The 20,160-nt window shown below is 37.8% G+C and overlaps 2 protein-coding genes and 1 long non-coding RNA gene across 13 annotated transcripts in view; 1 reads left to right on the plus strand and 2 right to left on the minus strand.

Annotated features, from left to right (window-relative positions):
• vps13a (vacuolar protein sorting 13 homolog A) overlaps positions 1 to 2,173 on the minus strand; it is a 99,937-nt gene extending 97,764 nt beyond the window's left edge. For 4 of the 5 annotated variants that reach the window (XR_012383588.1, XR_012383587.1, XM_009304309.4 and 1 more), the window contains exon 1: positions 2,024 to 2,170. Coding sequence is in view for 3 of the 5 variants with exons in the window: in XM_009304309.4 (XP_009302584.1) it covers positions 2,024 to 2,123 (100 nt within the window). In the remaining 2 variants the exon portion in view is untranslated. Of the gene's footprint in view, positions 1 to 2,023 lie in introns of all 5 variants that reach the window. The other variant, NM_001118893.2, reaches the window with a different exon arrangement.
• Positions 2,174 to 5,886: 3,713 nt separating this feature from the next.
• Positions 5,887 to 20,160, plus strand: part of LOC137496394 (uncharacterized) — a 28,758-nt gene continuing 14,484 nt past the window's right edge. For 5 of the 6 annotated variants that reach the window (XR_012384800.1, XR_012384802.1, XR_011016704.2 and 2 more), the window contains exons 1-2: positions 5,887 to 6,160; positions 7,483 to 7,611. This is a non-coding gene — a long non-coding RNA (uncharacterized lncRNA). Of the gene's footprint in view, positions 6,161 to 7,482; positions 7,612 to 19,991 lie in introns of all 6 variants that reach the window. The other variant, XR_012384801.1, reaches the window with a different exon arrangement.
• tcf7l1b (transcription factor 7 like 1b) overlaps positions 18,223 to 20,160 on the minus strand; it is a 112,216-nt gene continuing 110,278 nt past the window's right edge. The window contains exons 12-13 of one of the 2 annotated variants that reach the window (XR_012383560.1): positions 19,889 to 20,160; positions 18,370 to 19,184 (exon numbers count right to left, since the gene is read on the minus strand). The exon at positions 19,889 to 20,160 is cut by the window's right edge and continues 240 nt beyond it. Coding sequence is in view for 1 of the 2 variants with exons in the window: in NM_131296.2 (NP_571371.2) it covers positions 19,997 to 20,160 (164 nt within the window). In the remaining variant the exon portion in view is untranslated. The other variant, NM_131296.2, reaches the window with a different exon arrangement.

Genomic DNA, 20,160 nt, shown 5'->3' on the forward strand with positions numbered 1-20,160 from the left:
GAAATCACATGTGATTAGGACACTATTTATTTAAGGTTAATTATTCTACTTTGATAGTAGTTGGTTGCTAATATGATAAGCATATGTGGAATTTATAAAAAATATGTTTCTGAAGCAGGGCTCAACAATAAGGACTGCCCGCTGGCCCAGGGCCAGTGTGCAAGACGCTCGGGACAGTATACAGAATGGTTACTGGCCCGATCGGGGCTAGTGCTGCCTTGTCACTAAAATTTAATTTGGCCGCGACTGTCAATCGCATGCTTTCATGCCCAGATGTTTGTTTCAGAACTTGTTTGCCCAGTAAGCATGGTTTGTGCGGCTAATATGATTATTATGTTGATGGATCAAGCAAGAACAAGAAGTGAAATGCATTTTAAATCTAGATTTACAAATAAATGAAAAATGAAAATATAGACAGTATTATAGACTGATGTAATGAGCCGGTTTATAAAATTAGGTATTTTGGTTGGTTATAAACAAACAAAAACCATAAAATTGTCAACTAAATAATTCAACTAAACCACACATTAAACCATTCACTTTAGTTAATCTAATCAGTATTGTATTTAAATTAAATCATTTTTAAATTGTCAGTTGTATTTAAAGAAAAGTAATGCTAAATAACTAAATGGCTAACTTCTTTTTTTTTGGTGGGGCCAGAGAAAATTTTGGCAGGGCAAGTAAAAATCTGAACCACTTGCCCGATCGGGCCGGTAAAAAAAGATCCCTAGCGTTAAAAGGAACTTAATAGCTATATTTTAGCCGCGTATTTTAAATAATGTGTCAAAAATAAAGTTTGTGAATCTACAATTTTAATACTTAAAAAAAAAATATTAAAGTGTCATGCAAACAAAAAGAGTAGCATGGAAAATGTGGAGGTATTTTATTACAGTTCGAAATGATTTAACAAAAGGTGGGCTGACTTGTTAAACTGACGGCAAACTGTGCAAAACATCACTTCATTTTTTTGTCACGTTGTTCACATGTAAATGTCTGCTTCCAAAACATTAGAAACAGACATTTTCTTTTAGCCTTATATTTTGATATTGCCGCCATGTTGCTGTTTCTTCCCTGTTCTGGATGTTACCAGGTTATGAAAAGAAAATTGCATGCTCAAAACATCAAATCAGATGAGAGGAACCTTAAAGCAATATGGTGTTTACTACATCACAGACAAGGTAGTGTTTAAAGACTTAAAAAGCACGCAATTGACAAATAGCAGACAAATTAAATGTTTGGCCAGTAAATGATCCTGTCTACTGTCCCAAGCGTCTCTCACGCTGGCCCTGGGCCACCGGGCAGTCCTTATTGTTGAGCCCTGCCCTATATTGTTTACCATGGTACTTTGAATATTCGGCCTGAAATCACATGTGATTATGACTTGAAAACAATATTAGCATTATTTATTTAAGGTTAATTATTCTACTTTGATAGTAGTTGGTTGCTAATATGATAAACAAATGTGGAATTTATAAAGAATACGCTTCTGAAGGTATATTATCAAGAAGAAAGTCCCAATGTGCGAATATAAAACCAAATTTTCCTAAATTCTAGCTTTATATATAGTTTTATATTCACACATTCAACTTGTGACATGCTCCCTATATTGTTTACCATGGTACTTTGAATATTTAGCCTGAAATTACATGTGATTATGACTTCAAAACAATATCAGCACTATTTATTTAAGGTTAATTATTCTACTTTGGAAGAAGTAAGCTGCTAATATGCTTTCCAAATGTAGAATTTACAAGGATTTACTTTCTGAAATTACATTATTATGGAAAAGTCTGAATGTGCGAAAATAAAACCAACTTCACCTCAGTGTTAGCTTTCAGTTCAGGGTTACAGTAATCGCATGTTCAAGCCTGTCCTGAATGTCAAAGCATTACATCAGATTCCTCCTCAGTGAGATCGAGCACACTCTTCTAAGCACGGGTATACCCATATACATGTTTATAATCGTGAATTTACACAGACACGTGGAGTAAAACAGACAGTAAGGGCAGAAATGCTCCTTTACCTCCCCATATGCCGAGGCTGAGCTGCGAGCTGTCGAGGTTTCCAACATAGTCCCCCAGAAACCGGTTCAGCACGTCGACCACCACCGACTCAAACACCATTTTCGCGTCCTCCTCATGCGACCATCAGCATGTTTTCACTCGTCTGCGACTCGTGCAGCAGCTGAGAGTGTAGTTGTATTTACTGTCAGTCCCGTTTCCTGAAATAAACATCACTGGAGGGACGGGGAGGAGGATCTGAGTGCGCGCCGCCGCCACCGCCTGTGCGACAGCGCCCTCTGTTGACGAACATCCGGCATGGGATCAAAATCGTTCATATCTTTATATATGTATATTGTATATTTTTGAATATTAGCGCTGGGCTAAAATTTATCGCATGCAAAATAAAAATTTGTTTAGAAATAATATAATAATAACAAGTGTATTTTATTAACGTCTGAACGCTGAACCTAATCATCAATATAACATGAAAACAGTAATTATACAGTAATTATTCGCATTATTTATTAAATTACTGATTAAATTGTACTTTATTTACGTCTACCTCTACCCCAGCTCTTACTGTAATGTAAAACAGCAATCATACCGAGTATAATTCACATTATTTTTTTAAATTACCTATTAAAATGTTTTATTAATGTCAACCCCAACACTCACAGTATTATAAGAACTGTAATTATACAGAGTATTATTCATATTATTGATTAAATTACCCATTAAATTGTATTTTATTAGCATCTATACCTACCCGAACCCTCACATCAATGTAAAAACAGTAATTATATAGTGTGTTATTCACATTATTTATTAAATTACCTATTAATTTGTATTTATTAACGTCTACCTCCATCCCAATCCTGACAGTAATGTAAAAACAGTAATTATTATAGAGTATTATTCATAGTATTTATTAAATTTTCCATGAAAGTGTATTTTATTAACGTCTACCCCTACTCCAACCCTCACAGTAATGTACAAACAGTAATTATACAGACATTTATTCAAATTATTTATTAAATTACCAATAAATCATAACTCAATAACGTCTACCTCCATCTCAACCCTGACAGTAATGTAAATACTGTAAATATATTGAGTATTATTCATATTATTTATTAAATTACCTATTAAATTGTGTTTTTAATAATGTCTACCCCTACTCCAACCCTCACAGTAATTTAAAAACAGTAATTATATAGTGTATTATTCATATTATTTATTAAATTACCTTTTAAATTGTATTGTATTAACATCCTTCTCCATCCCAACCCTGACAGTAATGCAATTACAGTAATTATATAGTGTGTAACTCATATTATTTATTAAATTACGCATTTATTTGTATGTTATTAACATCTACCCCTACTCCAACCCTGACAGTAATATAAAAACAGTAATGATATAGTCTATTATTCATATTATTTATAAAACGACCCATTAAATTGTATTTTATTAACATTTACCCCAACCCAACCCTGACAGTAACGTAAAAACCATTATTATTAAATAATTTAAAAATATTATCTATTAAATTACCTTTGAAATTGTATTGTATTAACATCCTCCTCCATCCCAATTAATTATAATAATATAATTATATAACATAATACTCATGTTGTTTATTAAATTACGCATTAATTTGTGTTTTATTAACGTCTACCCTTACGCAAACCCTCACAGTAATGTATATATGGGCAGCACGGTGGTGCAGCGAGTAGCGCTCTTGCCTCACAGCAAGAAGGTCGCTGGTTCGAGTTTGCATGTTTTCCCCATGTTGGCGTGGGTTTCCTCCGGTTGCTCCGGTTTCCCCCACAATCCAAACACATGCGCTATAGGGGAATTGGGTACGTTAAATTAGCCGTAGTGTATGAGTGTGTGTGTATGTGTGAGTGAAAGCGTGTGTTTGGGTGTTTCCCAGTACTGGGTTGCAGCTGGGAGGGCATCCGCTGTGTAAAATAAGTGCTGGAATAGTTGTCGGTCCATTGCGCTGTGGTGACCCCTGATGAATAATGGGAGTAAGTTGAAGGAAAATTAATGAATTTCTATTATTTTATCAGTTAATTAGCTTCAATATTTACATTTTTATGTTTTTCATAAGTTGAATATAATAATTTACACAGTTATCTTTTAGAACTGTATACTAAACTGTATTATAACCTAAAAAAGAAAAGAATATCATATTCACAGACTTGTTGAGTATATTGTGGGCTGTAGATGGCGCTGTAAGACCATCAATAATCACGAAACACAATGCTGGTGGACTGCTTTAAAGACGACTGAACTTCTCTGGGGACTCATGAGCTCCTCCTGCAGGAGAACAGGCTCTGAATCCAGAATGCACACACACACACGCACGCACACGCACACACACAGCAGATTGATCTTGATCATGCTTTCTGGTGTCTCTGTCACAACAGATGTCCTCTTTAATTTTAATAACAGAACCTTCGGTTCTTTCGCTTTATGTTCCTCTAAGTCCTCTGTCCAAACTTCTGAACCACCATCTTATCCAGCATATGTTTTACAAAGCGGATGCCCTACCAGCCGCAACCCAAAACTGGGAAACACCCATACATTATAGCCAATTTCATCAATTCATCTTTAGGGTATGTGTTTGGACTGTGGGGAAAGGGGAGCACCCGGAAGAAACTAATGCTAACACGGGGAGAACATGCAAACTCCACACAAAATTTACTAAATTTACCCATTAATTGTGTTTTATTACTGTAACATCTACAGCTACCCCAACCCTAAACTCAAGCATCACAATAATGTAAAAACAGTAATTAAACCGAGTAATATTCATATTATTTATTAAATTACCCATTAATTGTGTTTTATTAACGTCAACCCCTATCCCAATCCTTAACTCAAGCATCACAGTAATGTAAAAACAGCATTTAAGCCAAGTATTATTCATATTATTTATTAAATTACCCATAAAGTCTATTTTATTAACATCTATCCCAATTCCAAACCTAAACTCAAGCATAACCATAATGTAAAAACAGTAGTTAAACTGTATTTTATTCATATTATTTTTTTAATATTACCCATTAAAGTGTTTCATTAACTTACAGCAACCCCTAATCTAAACTCAAGCATTAGAGTAAAGTAAAACAGCGATTAAATCGAGTATTATTCGTATAATTTATTAAATTACGTATTAAAGTGTATTTTATTAATGTATACCCCTATCCCAAACCTAAACTCAAGCATCACAATAATATAAAATAGTAATTAAGCAGAGTATCATTAATGTTATTTATTAAATTACCCATTAAAGGGTATTTTATCAACTTCTACAGCAACCCCAAACCTAAACTCAAGCATCAGAGTAATGTAAAACGGTGATTAAACCGAATATTATTCAAATTATTTATTAAATTACTTATTAAAGTGTATTTTATTAACGTATACCCCAATCCCAATCCTAAACGTAAGCATTACCATAATGTAAAAACAGTAATTAAACCGATAATTATTCATATTATTCATTAAATTACCCATAAAGTGTATTTTATTAACATCTACCCTTATCCTAAACCTAAACTCAAGCATAACCATAAAGTAAAACAGTAATTAAGCAGAGTATTATTCATATTATTTAATAAATTACCCATTAATTGTGTTTTATTAATATCTTTCCTTACCCCAACCATAAACTCAAGCATCAGAGTAATGTAAAAACAGTATTAAAACCGAGTATTATCAATATTATTTATTAAATTACCCATTAAAGTGTATTTTATTACCGTATACCCCTATCCCAACCTTAAACATAACCCTCACGGCAAAGTAAAAATATTAATTACTGTGGTACAGTCTCGCATTTGACGTGGGTATCCGCAGCTGTATCCCATCTAGACTTTACCGGGCATTTCTTGAGTAGAGCACGTGCGCCTCTTTGGTTTCCATGGTAACAAACCGGCAGGACGCTAAAGGATTGTTATAAATAAACTAAATACGACATCTTATGAATCCAAAATAAACATTGTAAATTACATATACTCTAATTTAAAATTATTTTCACAAGTTTGAGCTTCACTTCCAACAGAGTTGTTCTGTTTTTGGCTGCATACGTTACTTTTTCCATGCTAACGCTAGCTGTGCTGTCAATACATACATCGAAATTAAAGGTAAGACGATTTTTTATGATAACATAGTCTTAATAATTACTAATTTACAGTTATTTTGAAGGACGAATTCGTGTATAATGAGGCCTGTAGCCAGCCTGGTGTAAAGGGTGGTTGTTTTTTCTCAAAAGTGGACTTTTTTTGCAGTTATTCACCTTATTTGTTATTTAATTATGAGGTTCATGCATTTTAGTCACATGTTAAGCACTGTTTCTAGCTGAATTAGCTTGTCAGCTTTTTGCTTTTTGAGGTAACAAAAACATTTGCTAAATATTTAGAATAAAGAAATATGAAAAGAGTAATTATTTTTAATAAAGACAAATTTATGCATCATATATCATTAGGAAAAAAGGAGTCTGTTCAAGTTCATTCATTTTCTTTTTGGCTTAGTCCCTTTATTAATGTTGGGTCACCATAGCGGAATGAACCACTAACTTATCCAGCATGTTTTACGCACCATCAACCCATCACTGGGAAACATCCATACACACTCATTCACACACATACACTGCGGACAATTTAGCTTATTCAATTCCCCTGTAGCGCAAGTGTTTGGACTGTGGGGAGCACCTGGAGGAAACCCACACCAACACGGGGAGAACATGCCAACTCCACACAGAAATGCCAACTGACCCAGAATGTTCTTATCCAGCCAGTTTTTACGCAGCCGATGCCATTCCAGCCACAACACATCTCTGGGAAACATCCACACACACATTCACACACTACAGACAATTTAGCCTACCCAATTCACCTGTACCGCATGTCTTTGGACTGTGGGGGAAACCGGAGCACCTGGAGGGAACACACGCGAACGCAGGGAGAACATGCAAACTCCACACAGAAACGCCAACTGAGCCGAGGCTCGAACCAGCGACCCAGCCACCTTCTTGCTGTGAGGCGACAGCACTACCTACTGTTCCACTGCCTCACCCTGAATTTATGATGAACTTGCTTATTCTTTCATTTTTATGACATGATGATTTACATTCAGAACAACACGAGAGCAAGCAAACACCTTCCTTTTTACCGGTTTTATTTTTTGTTGGTCTCATTTGTTTATTTTTCCCCCTCAGACACACATGTGAGATGATCTTCTCCGATGTAAAGATGTTACGGCTAATCTTTATCTTGTATGACCTTAAAGACTGCCATGAATAATTTGTAACGGCGGCCAAAAGATCTTGTGCAACATGCAAATCAGGCTGATGTTAATCAATGTTTTCCTCCTCGGCCTCAAATACTCCAGCAGGACTAATTACAGGGCTGACATTTAGTACTGAAACTCATCCCTCTCATTCTTCATCTGCGCTTCCTTCTTTAAGGTCAAATGGTGCTAAATAAAACACGGCGAGGCGTCTTGGGCTGCCGGCCAGTGAAACCAGTTCCTGTTCTGCCAGCAACACACAGCCAAATCTGAAGAGAGAGAGACGATCAAACAATTAATGCACACGGTCAGAAACACACTGCAGCTGTCCATCACCCCTCAGTCATTTTCACTTAGCGCTTTATTGGTCTTTGTATATGACATGTTTGTTTAATGTTAACAGGATATACATTAAGAATTATTCGCCCTCCTGTGAATTTTCATTTTTTTTTAATTGTTTCCCGAATGATGTTGAACAGATTCAGGAATTTTTCACAGTATTTCCTATAATGTTTTTTCTTCTGGAGAAAATCTTATTTGTTTTATTTCGGCTAGAATAAAAGCAGTTCTTAATTTTTTAAAAGCCATTTTAAGGTCAATATTATTAGCCCCCTTAAGCTATATTTGCTTTGGATTATCTCCAGAACAAACCACTGTTATACCATGACTTGCCTAATTACACTAACTTTACCCTAATTAACCCAGTTAAGCCTTTAAATGTCACTTTAAGCTGTATAGAAGTGTCTTGAAAAATATCTAGTCTAATATTATTTACTGTCATCATGACAAAAATAAAATAAATCAGTTATTAGAGATGAGTTATTAAAACTATTATGTTAAGAAATATGTTGAGAAAATCTTCTCTCTGTTAAGCAGAAATTGGGGGGGAGAATATACAGAAGGGCTAACAATTCTGACTTTGAGTCTTTAAAATATAATGGCATGATTATTTTTTAAATGTTTTTTTATTTTTATTTATATTATGTCACGTTAGGCGTGATCAAAACAATAACAAAAACGGGAACAAAAGATAGCGGATTTAAGTGCAGATTTTAATATATTAAAGTGCAAAAACAGTGAACAAAAATCCAAAAATATCAAAGTGCAAAGTAACAAATAAACAACAAAACAAGGAACTAAGACAGATAAACATGAACTAGACTATAGCAAGATACAAGGCAAGATCAGGAACAACCAGGCCCGGATTGGCTAATCGGGAGGACCGGGAGAATTCCCGGTGGGCCGGTCCGTTTTTTGGCCGTGAGGGCCGGTGTTCCTAGCTCCAGAATCTGTTGCTCTCAGCAGTCACACTTTTTAAAAATTATTTATTTATTTACTTGACCACAGCCTTCTTATTCATTATTTTACCGCAGCTCTGCTCTTTTTATCTATTTTCTCGTAGCTACGTGAACAATATAAGTAGATAAGATGGATGTAAGTAGATAAGTCACTTCTAAATGCACAGCTGTTGTGGTACAGTGGTTAGCACGATAGGTTATGGCGCCGCCAACCTGGGTTTGATCCTCGCCTGAGAAACATATATTTTTTTTCATTTTTATTGTTAAGACATATAATACTGTAAGGGTTGTTGAACATTTGAAGTTCTGAAACAGCTGTTTTCTCAAAAAAAGACGTGATAGTGTAATTAGAAACTGAATTGGAAATTACCTTATTTTAACATAGTCAGTGGTGAACTGAGGTGGGCCGGTCTAAGGCTTGAAACTCCAGGGCTGAAAAAGAGTCCCACTCCGGCCCTGGGAACAACAACTTGGAAAAACCAACTTACTGGGTACAAGAACGACAAACGACGTGATGACAAATAGTGGTTGAATGACTGAATATATAATCCTGGTAATCACGGAGAACGGAGACAGCTGTGGTTGTAAATCAGTGTAGATGACAGACCGGGTGTGTGCGCGAAAGAATGTATGAAAATGTAGTCTTTCCTGGGACGCTTTCCTGGGGTGCACTACAGCGCCCTCAGGTGGTCACTGACGGATGTGACATATTATATGTCTTTATGAAGTTTTCAACCCGGGCTCATTCTGAATATGTACCCCTATATACATTTTTGGAGAGTGCCAAATACGTCCCAGGAGCTACATCAGGTTAATGTTGTACCTCAATGTCTTGGGAACGTTGCATTTTGTTTGGAAATGAAAGTCGAGTTGACGTCAGAATCCAACATCAGGCTGACGTCAATGTCCAACGTCTAACCTAAGACCAACCAAATATCAACATGTTACAGATTGTCGTTGTGTGGACGTTACCACTGTGAGGTCTACTAGATGTTGGATTTTGGTTGCCATGTCTGATGAATAAATGTCAGTATTTGAGGTCAATACACTTATTTCATGCGGCTGCCATTTTATAACACGAAAGCGAGGCTGTGGTGGGAAGAAACCCGGAAGTAATGGATCAGCACTGTCAACATTGCAACAACATACTGTGTAGTACAAACCTCCAACTGTTGTCGCAATTTCAAAACTCAGATATGGTGTAAACATCACTTCAATATCATTCAGTTCAGTTTAATTTAAACAATTAACAGCAGATTAGGCATCAAACAACATCATAATCTCTTTCAGAGTGTCCTCCAAGGCTTCGGTTCATGGCACCAGGTAAACACAGTGGGGATGCTTCCCTGCTTGCTTCAGCCTATGTAACCCGGTGAGCGATAAAACAATGCAGTCTTCTGTAGCACATCCTACAGTACACGTAGCATGTCTATTTCCCACTAACATTTAAGCGCTGTTGAGCTCATTCTTAAACACCACTGATTTGCCATAGTATTCACCAGAAATGACTGTGATTGGCCGTGAAGGTCATCAGTTCACTGCACTTCACTGAGTGCAGATGCAGATGCACAAACAGTGGAGCGTTTAAAGCTGCAAAGATCAGTCGAGTCATCAGCAGATCGCTCATCTGTGTTTGCACTCGGTAAACAGTGGTGAAGTGCAGTGAACTGATGACCTCAACGGCCAATCACAGTCATTTCTGTTGAGCACTGGTGAATACTATGGCAAATCAGCGGTGTTGCATTGAACAGTGCTTAAATGTTAACAGGAAATTGAATTTTTTATAAATTTAAGTAACGTAATTCTAGTCTAATAAAGTGAAAGAATCAGATCATTAACTTGAGTTTGATAAATGGCATCTAAAACATGTGTTTGGGAAAGAAAACCTTAGCTAACTAGTGCCATTTCCCTTATTTAACTGAAAATTAAGTCTGATATGCCTTTTTATTTTCACTTTTCATTCAGAACAGAACCTTCGGGTCACTCGGAAGACGGTGAAATTATAAATTTGTGTCACTTTCTCTTCAATGATAAGATAAACTGCCAGGTACACAACATTCCTGTGTGACACAGTTGATACTTCTGGGTTTCTTCCCACCGCAGCCTCGATTTCGCTTTTTTAATGGCGGCTGCGTGAAATCAGTCTATATGACGTTAAAGATGTTGGATTTTGGTCACCTGACATCACGACCTAAACTGAACCTAATTTTAATATCTTATGGTGTTGTGTGCCTGCGAGACAGAAGCTGCGTTCCAAATCGCATACTTATGCACTATTCTACGCCATTTTGTAGTATAATAAGTGTTCACACTAAAAACTCTAAAAGTAATAAGTGCACTTTAATTACCCGGATGATGCACTCATTCAGTCGGTAAACAGAAGTGTGGAATGATGGACACTTCACACACTCAACGACCGCAGCTTTGCTCGCGTAGCGGAAGGGGCGGAGCTATCAGGCGCACATATTGGATAGCTTTATTTATTTTGGATTGTGAAAGCAAAATTTTCCCATGAGAGTGATTATAGCGCCTCCTAACGGTGAATGAGGTTATACTCATGGCAGGTATTATTTGATATTTCGATCATTTATTTTACTGAATTGTCGACCGTCAAACGTCATCAGGGAAACGGTTTGAATTTCCGCTTAGTAAAAAAACATTAGTGCTTCATTTGGGACGACACTACACACATATACTATGATGTTTTTTTCCCTCTCCGCTGTCGCCACTGGCTTGCATGGTTCAGTATCTGAAAAGCTATGCATCGATGAATTTGCTCTTCAGTGTTTGGACTCTCAGTAATGATTTCAAACCACACTGAACTGAGCTAAACTGAACTTAAACACTAAAAACTGCACTACCCTGATCCAGTTACTATGACCATTTATGTGAAGCTGCTTTGACACAATCTACATTGTAAAAGCGCTATACAAATAAAGCTGAATTGAATTAAATTGAATGTTGAGTGTGTAAGTGCATAAGTACATCGTGCATGAGTGCATAGTGTATAGTGTGCCATTTGAGACGCAGCTAATAACTAAATGCACTACAGAATGTTACGTTTACACACATCCACAAAGATCTACTCTTATACTTTGAGAAATATTTACAACAGATACGTTTACTCCACTTGCACTACATTTTAACTAACATTTCTTTCAGTTTTTACTCTTTTAATGGTGTTTAAAATCCTTTATGGGTTTGAAAGGAGATTTTCTTTTTGTTTTAATAAATAACGCCAATGTCTGGAGATCTCCATAAGTCTGAATTGAAGAGAGTAAAAAACAAAAACTTGACATTCATACTGCTTCGATGACATCATTCAGTCATATTTACAGCAGAAAATGACTGATGAAGACTGAAAACAGCAAATAACCCCAGAGTGTCCATCAATGACAGATTGAGTGCTGGAGCTGATCTGACGGATGTTTCCTTTGTCTCATTATTGATTGTCGGATGCAGGAATGTAAACACAATGTCAGGTGATTCCGACACATCAAAGGCTGCCGCTGATATGAGCGCAGGATCAAAGCGGATCGGCGGCAGACGGTTGGCCAGCTGATTGAGCTGAATTAACATGTATTAATTCTGACCTTGTGACGAGCAGACAGATGTGTGTCTTATGAAAAACCGCACTCAACACACACACACACACACACACACACACACACACACATTAAAAGGGGCAGATTACACTCCTACTGGAGCCCAGAGACTGACCGCATCTCATTAGTAAACACATCAGAAGAGGTCATCGTGAGAAAGTCAACATAAAAAATACTATAGTCATTTATAGTAAGAGGGGTAGCACGTTCGCCTCACAGCAAGAACATCGCTGGTTTGAGTTTGCATGTTCTCCCCGTGTTGGCGTGTTGGTGTTTCCCCCACAAGTCCAAAAACATGGTATAGGTGAATTGAGTAAGCTAAATTGGCCGTGATGTATGAGTGTAAATGGGTGTGTATGGATGTTTTCCAGTCATGGGTAGCAGCTGGAAGGGCATACGCTGTGTTAAACATATGCTGGATAAGTTGGTGGTTCATTCTACTGTGGCGACCGCTGATTAATTAAGAGAATAAAGCCGAAAAGAAAATGAATTAATGAATTTATAGTAAATACTAATAGGAACGTTTATTATATATTATTGTATTTACAACAGTGGCTCAGTGGTTAGCAGTGTTGGGGAGGTTACTTTGGAAATGTAGTAGATTACAGATTACAAATGACCCTATTTAAAATGTAAGGTTTCTAATGGATATTTTCAATTAAATCATTTTCAAGCATTTACACTGAGTAGGTGTGACCTTACACTAACATCTCTCATCACTTGAATTAAGATGATATATTTTTTATTTTAAAGTACAGCCACCACAAAACTAGACCTTATAACAAAAAACTGTTGCTACAAAATCTAAACTTTTGTTAGTTGTGCAGGGTGATTTTTGTGACATTTGCAATAAAATTACATCTAAGCTATTTTGCTATTTTAATTTTTAAATCGAAGCAACTTAAATCCAAGTCGATCACTCTTAGTGGTGAATAAAACTGTCATTAAAACATATAAGGGAGAATTGTTCAGTTCAATTATTTACTGTAAATAATTTGCTGTAACAGAAACAAATTATAGTATATAAAGCAAAAACAAAGAATCCTCAAACTGGAAAACCAATCAAAAGCATCAGAATAGCAGCTCTTTAATAAATGGCCCTAACAAAAGGCATCGTGCATATCAAAAACAGGAAAAGCAACAGATTAATATTATTCAACATATTTAGATGTAACCATATTTGTAATCTTTAACATTTTCTAAAGTAGCTGTAATTTAATTACACATTTTTTTTCCTCAGTAACTGTAACTAATTACTGTTACTTTTAATTTGTAATTAAATTACGTATCACCGTTACATGTAATTAGTTACTCCCCAACACTGGTGGTTAGCACTGTGGGCTCACAGCAAGAAGGTCGCTGGTTTGAGTCTCGGCTGGGTCAGTTGGCATTTCAGTGTAGAGTTGTTCTCCCTGTGCTGGCGTGGGTTTCCTCCGTGTGCTTTGGTTTCCCCCACATGCGCTATAGGGGTAAAACATATGCTGGTATAGTTGGCAGTTCATTCAGCTGTGGCGACTACTGATAAATAAAGAAACTAAGCCGAAGGAAAATAAATGAATAATGAAAAACTTATTATTGTACTAATATCATAGAAATATGTACGATTGATAATAACAATAAAACACCATTGAGTTAAAACACACAAACTATTAGGAAATATCCTTGCAGCGTGAAACACCAGCAGGTGTGTATTGCTCGTAGGAACTATTTTTATAATAAGATGCTAATGCAGTGAAGTGCAACACAATTAAATAAGGGCTGAACTCATCAGGTAAACACGGGATTGTGCTGCGCCTGCAACTCCAGCCCGGTTAACAAGCACTTCTGCAGGACTGACTGGAGAAAACAAGCTTGGAGAATAATCACAGATATCTTTCTCCAGCTCGTCTCTCTAACAGGCCAGTCATATTAAAGTCACTCAGCTGCTCGCGCGCATGTGTGTGTGTGCTCTAGCCTTAAGGAGCCAGGCTTTCTCTGTTGTCTGACAACTCATTACCTTTAATTTGGTTGATGGCTCCGGAGCTGAGGGGACACACAGAGACACGGGGCCCCAGAGAGCAGTGCAGGGCCCGGGATGATGCAAGGCATATTTCTCGCTTCTCTAATGACTGCCGAGAAAAATAAAATATAAGCTTTTGTGTGCATGTGTGTGTGTGTGTGTGTGTATGTATGTGACTGACAGCTCTGTACCTCACCTGAGGGCAGAGAGGGAAATGAGCGCTCAACGTGTGTCAACCTGTCCGTCTGCACACACACACGCACACATATGCTCACACTCAGGCCCACATACACTTATGCACACATGTGCACACACACACACACACACACACACACACACACACACACATATATATATATGTATATAAATAAAATTAATTCATTTTCTTTTCTGCTTAGTCTCTATTAATCAGGGGTCGCCACAGCGGAATGAACCACCAACTTATCCAGCATATGTTTTACACAGCGGATACCCCATCCAGTCGCAACCCAACTCTGGGACACACCCATACACACTCATTCACACACATACACCATAGCCAATTTAGCTGATTCAATTCCCCTATAGCGCATGTGTTTGGACTTGTGGGGGACACCCGAGCACCCGGAGGAAACCCACGCCAACACTGGGAGAACAGGCAAACTCCACACATGCCAACTGACCCAGCTGAGACTCAAACCAGCGACCTTCTTGCTGTGAGGTGATTGTTGTACCCACTGCGCCACCGTGACGCCCTCTTTTTTTTTTTTTTTTTTTTTTTAAATTTGGAAATTACTAGGAGTGTGACAAGATGCTTACGAGATGAGACACGAGATTGGGTTCACGAGAATGAGACAAAATTTTGACAGCGTTTTTAATAAATCTTCAAAGATGATATATATGAATGGAAAATAGGCTTTTATTCAACAACAAAAAAAGTAGTTGTAGCCTCTTTTGGATGCGTCAACCCTTAAACTTAGGTGAAGAAAACAAGTGACGCACAACTCCAAGACCAGCCTGGGCTGCCAGGTGTGTGGAAAGCTCTTGATTTGCAGTTCAAATCCTATCCTGCCTCCAATCTTCAATGCTAATTTCACCGTCACCCTCCATCATAACATTACAACTCACGAGACAACTTTCACCTCAATAAGAAATCTCATTATGAATTAATCTCGCAAGATCTCATCACACCCCTAGAAATTAGGCAACTTTAATGCAAAATAGTTTGGTATATTTACCTTCGGCCCACAGCTATCAATGATATTTGGTTTTGGGGCGTTTTTCGAAAAAGTTTGGGCACCCCTGGATTAGACAACAAACAGAAATGGTGAGCAGGAGGAGTCTGATAGGCTTAATAACTTTCCCCAAACCCTTTTCCCCATCTTTCTTAATAAAATGCCTACTTAACTACATCCAATCAGCTCGCAGTAGAAAAAACAAGCCACGCCCAGTGCTTTATCGATTAATATTACGTTTTTCTAGGAACTGCGTCACAATAGGAACAAAAAACGGTCGCAGCATCCGCTTCATGCGGACTTTAAATTCTCACATTATGTCTGTCTGAGGTATTGGGTGTGGCTAACATACTTAATCACGCCCCTTCAACTGTCAGTTTAGAATACAAATAGAAATGTTGAGAAGGAGGAGTCTGATAGGTTGTAATAAATCTCCCCAAACCCTTTCCACCATCTTTCTGAATGAAATGCCTACATTACCACATCCAATCAGCTCACAGCAGAAAAACAAGCCACGCCCACTTTTTTCTCATTTAATAATCTGTTTCTCTAGGAACTTTGTCACAATACAAGCAAAAAATGGTCGCAGCTTCTGTTTCATGCAGACTTTAAATTCGTAGACTACATCTGTCCAAGGTGTTGGGCGTGGCTAACATACTTAACCACACCCCTTCAGCTGTCAGTTTTGGCAAAAAAACAGAAATGGTGAGGAGGAGGAGTCTGTTGTTAGGTTGTAATAACCAAGATTTACCAATCTTTCTGAATGAAATGCCTACTTTACCACATCCAATCAGCTGCACTACAAAAAAACAAGCCACACCCACTGTTTTCCCCTTAAATATTCCGTTTCTCTAGGAACTGCGTCACATTAAAAAAACGGTCGCAGCTTCCAGTTCATGACGACTGTAAGTGTAATAGTCCCCAGTGTAGTTGAAGCTCTGGATCATTTTCGTCCCTCAGGATTATATGAGGTGTGTCCGGGTTTCACCTGCGCTCCGACTCTTCCTGGCATCTCCAGCCGCTCCTAAAGTCCCTCAATGACAGAGGACTCTACCTTGTGTGTTTTTCACTAATTGAAAAGACTAATGAGCTCCCGAGAGCTCCATCCTATTAGCACACACTTAATTACAGCTCCAGCAGCAGCAGCCAAAGCACAGATCAAGACCAGCCGAGACGCGGCGTTGACCTGCTTTTTGTCGTTGTTTTGGGACTTTGCATTCCAGGAAGGAACAGATGTCTATTGCTTTTTCTTTTTTTTATAAAGCGTGTTTATTTCTGGCAGAAGTGTGTGTTGCTCTGGCTCATCTGTTTATTTTCCAGTGCGGTTTGCCTAAATTCCACCTATTAAAGATTTAACTCCTCTATCAGCAGGGTTTCTCCGGCACATGGTTAGCGGAGCCTTTTCTGCTCCAGATGCTGTTTTAGAGGCAGATTTTACTCATCAAGAACAAAGCATTGAAATACATTTCATTTATTCATTTTCTTTTTGGCTTAATCCCTGTATTAATCAGGGGTCACCACAGCGGAATGAACCGCCAACTTATCCAGCATATGTTTTAAGCAGTGGATGCCCTTTCAGCTGCAACCCATACACTCTCATTAACACACATACACTATGGGCAATTTAGCTTACCCAATTCCCCTACAGCGCATGTGTTTGGACTGTGGGGAAAGCCGGAGCAAACCCACAGAACATGCAAACTCCACACAGAAATGCCAACTGGCCCAGCCGAGGCTCGAACCAGCAACCTTCTTGCTGTGAGGCGATTGTGCTATTCACTGCACCACTGTAACAGCTCTTTCTGATATGTTCATTGTTGAATATACAGACTTTTGAAAAGCTCACATTATAATACCAGCATTTAGCTACATGCTGCGTTATCCTGCTGGAAGTAGCCATCAGATGATGGAGACACTGTGCTCATAAAGGGATGGACATGGTCAGCAGCAATACTCAGGTAGGCTGTGGAGTTGAGACGATGCTCAATTGGTACTAATGGACCCAAAGAGTGCCAAGAAAATCTCCCCCACACCATTACACCACCACCACCAGCCTGAACCGCTGATACAAGGCAGGATGGATCCATGCTTTCATGTTGCTGATGCCAAATTGTGAGCCGAGCATCCGAATGTGTCAGCAGAAATGGAGACTCATCAGAGCAGGCAACGTTTCTCCAATCTTCTGTTGTCCAGTTTTGGTGAGTCTGTGTGAATTGTAGCCTCAGTTTCCTGTTCTTAGCTGGCAGGAGCGGGACCCGGTGTGCTCTTCTGCTGCTGTAGCCCATCCGCCTCAAGGTTGGACGTGTTGTGTGTTCAGAGATGCTCTTCTGCAGAGCTCGGTTGTAACGAGTGCTTTTTTGAGTTACTGTTGCCTTTCTGTCAGCTGGAACCAGTCTGGCCATTCTCCTCTGACCATCAACAAGGCATTTGCGCCCACAGAACTGCCGCTTACTGGATATGTCGTCTTTGTCGGACCATTCTCTGTAAACCCTAGAGATGATTGTGTATGAAAATCCCAGTAGATCAGCAGTTTCTGAAATACTCAGACCAGCCCGTCTGGCACCAACAACCATGTTCAAAGTCACTTAAATCCCCTTTCTTCCCCATTGACCATGTCTACTTGCCTAAATGCATGTTGCTGCCATGTGATTGGCTGATTTGAAATTTGCAGTTGGACAGGCATACCTAATTAAGTGGCCAGTGAGTGTATATTGTATACACACACACATACATACACACATCCACACTTTTTGATTGACTAATCCATGCATGCATTATTAAAAAAAGACACGAACATCATTCTTTTTTAGAAACAATTTACAAGTTTTATTTATCAAGTTCACACACTTCAAAACTGGGGTAGAGGGGTCATTGCAAAGAGGACTAATAAATCGCCATTACTATGAATTAAACTCCAAAACTACCATTTAATTACAGGCAAGCTTAAAGTTTCTTTTTTTTGTTGTTTTGTTCCTTCGTGTCTTTTAAAAGTAGTTATTTTAATACACGTATCCTTTATACAAGTTTACTGAATAAATGCATCAAATAAGAAACCAGTTCCAAAGTAGACGTTACAAAAAATACATTGTTTTATACAGACACAGAAAAAGCAGATGATCAAATATTGACCAATAATATTTATTTCCTTTTCACTTATCAAAAAAGTTGAACCTGACATCTATTTCTGGGAAAGGTAAAAAGCAAATGTACAGCATCGTTGAACAGATGTTTGAAGCAACACCACACTTTTTTGGGGGGGAAATAGACTAATTTTACAGCTTTCTTAGCTGAGTTTTCCCATGTTTGAATCCATTCAGATGATCTCAAGGTCTGGCTGGAGCAGTTTTAGGTTAGCTTAGCATAAATCATTGAATCAGATTAGACTATTAGCATCTGGATTAAAATGTAAAAAAAAAAAAAAAAAGTTATGATAGTTTCCTTATTTAAAGCTGGACTCTTCTGTAGTTTAATCCTGTACTTAGACTGAATACTTTTAGCTTAGCATAAAGCACTGAATCGGATTAGACCATTAGCATCTCACTCAAAAAAGTAAAAAAAAGAGTATTGTTAATTTCCCTATTTAAAGCTGGCCTCTTCTGTAATTTTATCTTGTATTAAGACTGAACACTTTTAGCTTATCTTAGTATAAATCATTGAATCGGATTATACCATTAACCTCTGGTTTATTTTTTTTTTAAATGACAGTTTTGATGACTTTGCTATTTAAAGCCGGACTCTTCTGTAGTTTCACACTTTTAGCTTAGCTTAGCATAAATCATTGAATCAGATTAGACCATTAGCATCTCATTTAAAAATGTAAAATGTTTTGATAATTTCCCTATTTAAAGCTGGACTCTCTTCTGTAGTTTCATCCTGTTCTAATACTGAAAACTTTTAGCTTAGCTTAGCATAAATCATTGAATTGGATTAGGCCATTAGCATCTGGTTTATAAATATTTAAAATGATAGTTTTGATGATTTTCCTACTTAAAGCTGGACTCTTCTGTAGTTTCTTCGTGTACTGAGACTGAAAGACGTGAAATGAACAGTTGTTATTCTCTAGACTGATGTCTACGAACTATAATCTCACTCTAGCGTAATAATTAATTAACTTTAGGCTACAGCAGGCGCAGTGATATTACGCAGCGACTTAAAATAGAAGTGTGAGTATGAGAGTATAGTTTCTAGTCATATCCGCCTACAAAATAGCAACTTTCCATTTTCTATAATTTAAACTATAATTTAATCATTTAAAACATTTTCAAACCAGATGCTAATGGTCTAATCTGATTCAATGATTTATGCTAAGCTAAGCTAAAAGTGTTCCGTCTTAGAACAGGATGAAACTACAGAAGAGTCCAGCTTTAAATAGGAAAATTAATCAAAACGCTTTTTAACATTTTTGAGTGAGATGCTAATGGTCTAATCCGATTCAATGATCTATGCTAAGCTAAGCTAAAGTGTTAGCCCCAGACTAGTAGATCAGCTGAATAGATTTAAACATGCTAAAACTCTCCTGTTGAACTCTGTAAAAGGAGTCTATTTAGTAAAGTGTGGTGTTTGTTCAACAGAATTGTCAGTCGCTGGATTTGGTGACCAGAGAAAGCGGCTGCGACTGGAACAGAGCATGATGGGAATGAAGAGCGGCCTGGTGGAACGGAGAGGGCGGAGTGAGGAGGGCGAAAGGGAGTGGCCTGGAGAGAAGGGGCGGAGTTGGCAGCCCAGAGGAGGAGGAGGATG

The sequence above is a fragment of the Danio rerio genome, chromosome 8 (assembly GCF_049306965.1).
Source record: "Danio rerio strain Tuebingen ecotype United States chromosome 8, GRCz12tu, whole genome shotgun sequence".
Lineage (NCBI taxonomy): Eukaryota > Metazoa > Chordata > Actinopteri > Cypriniformes > Danionidae > Danio > Danio rerio.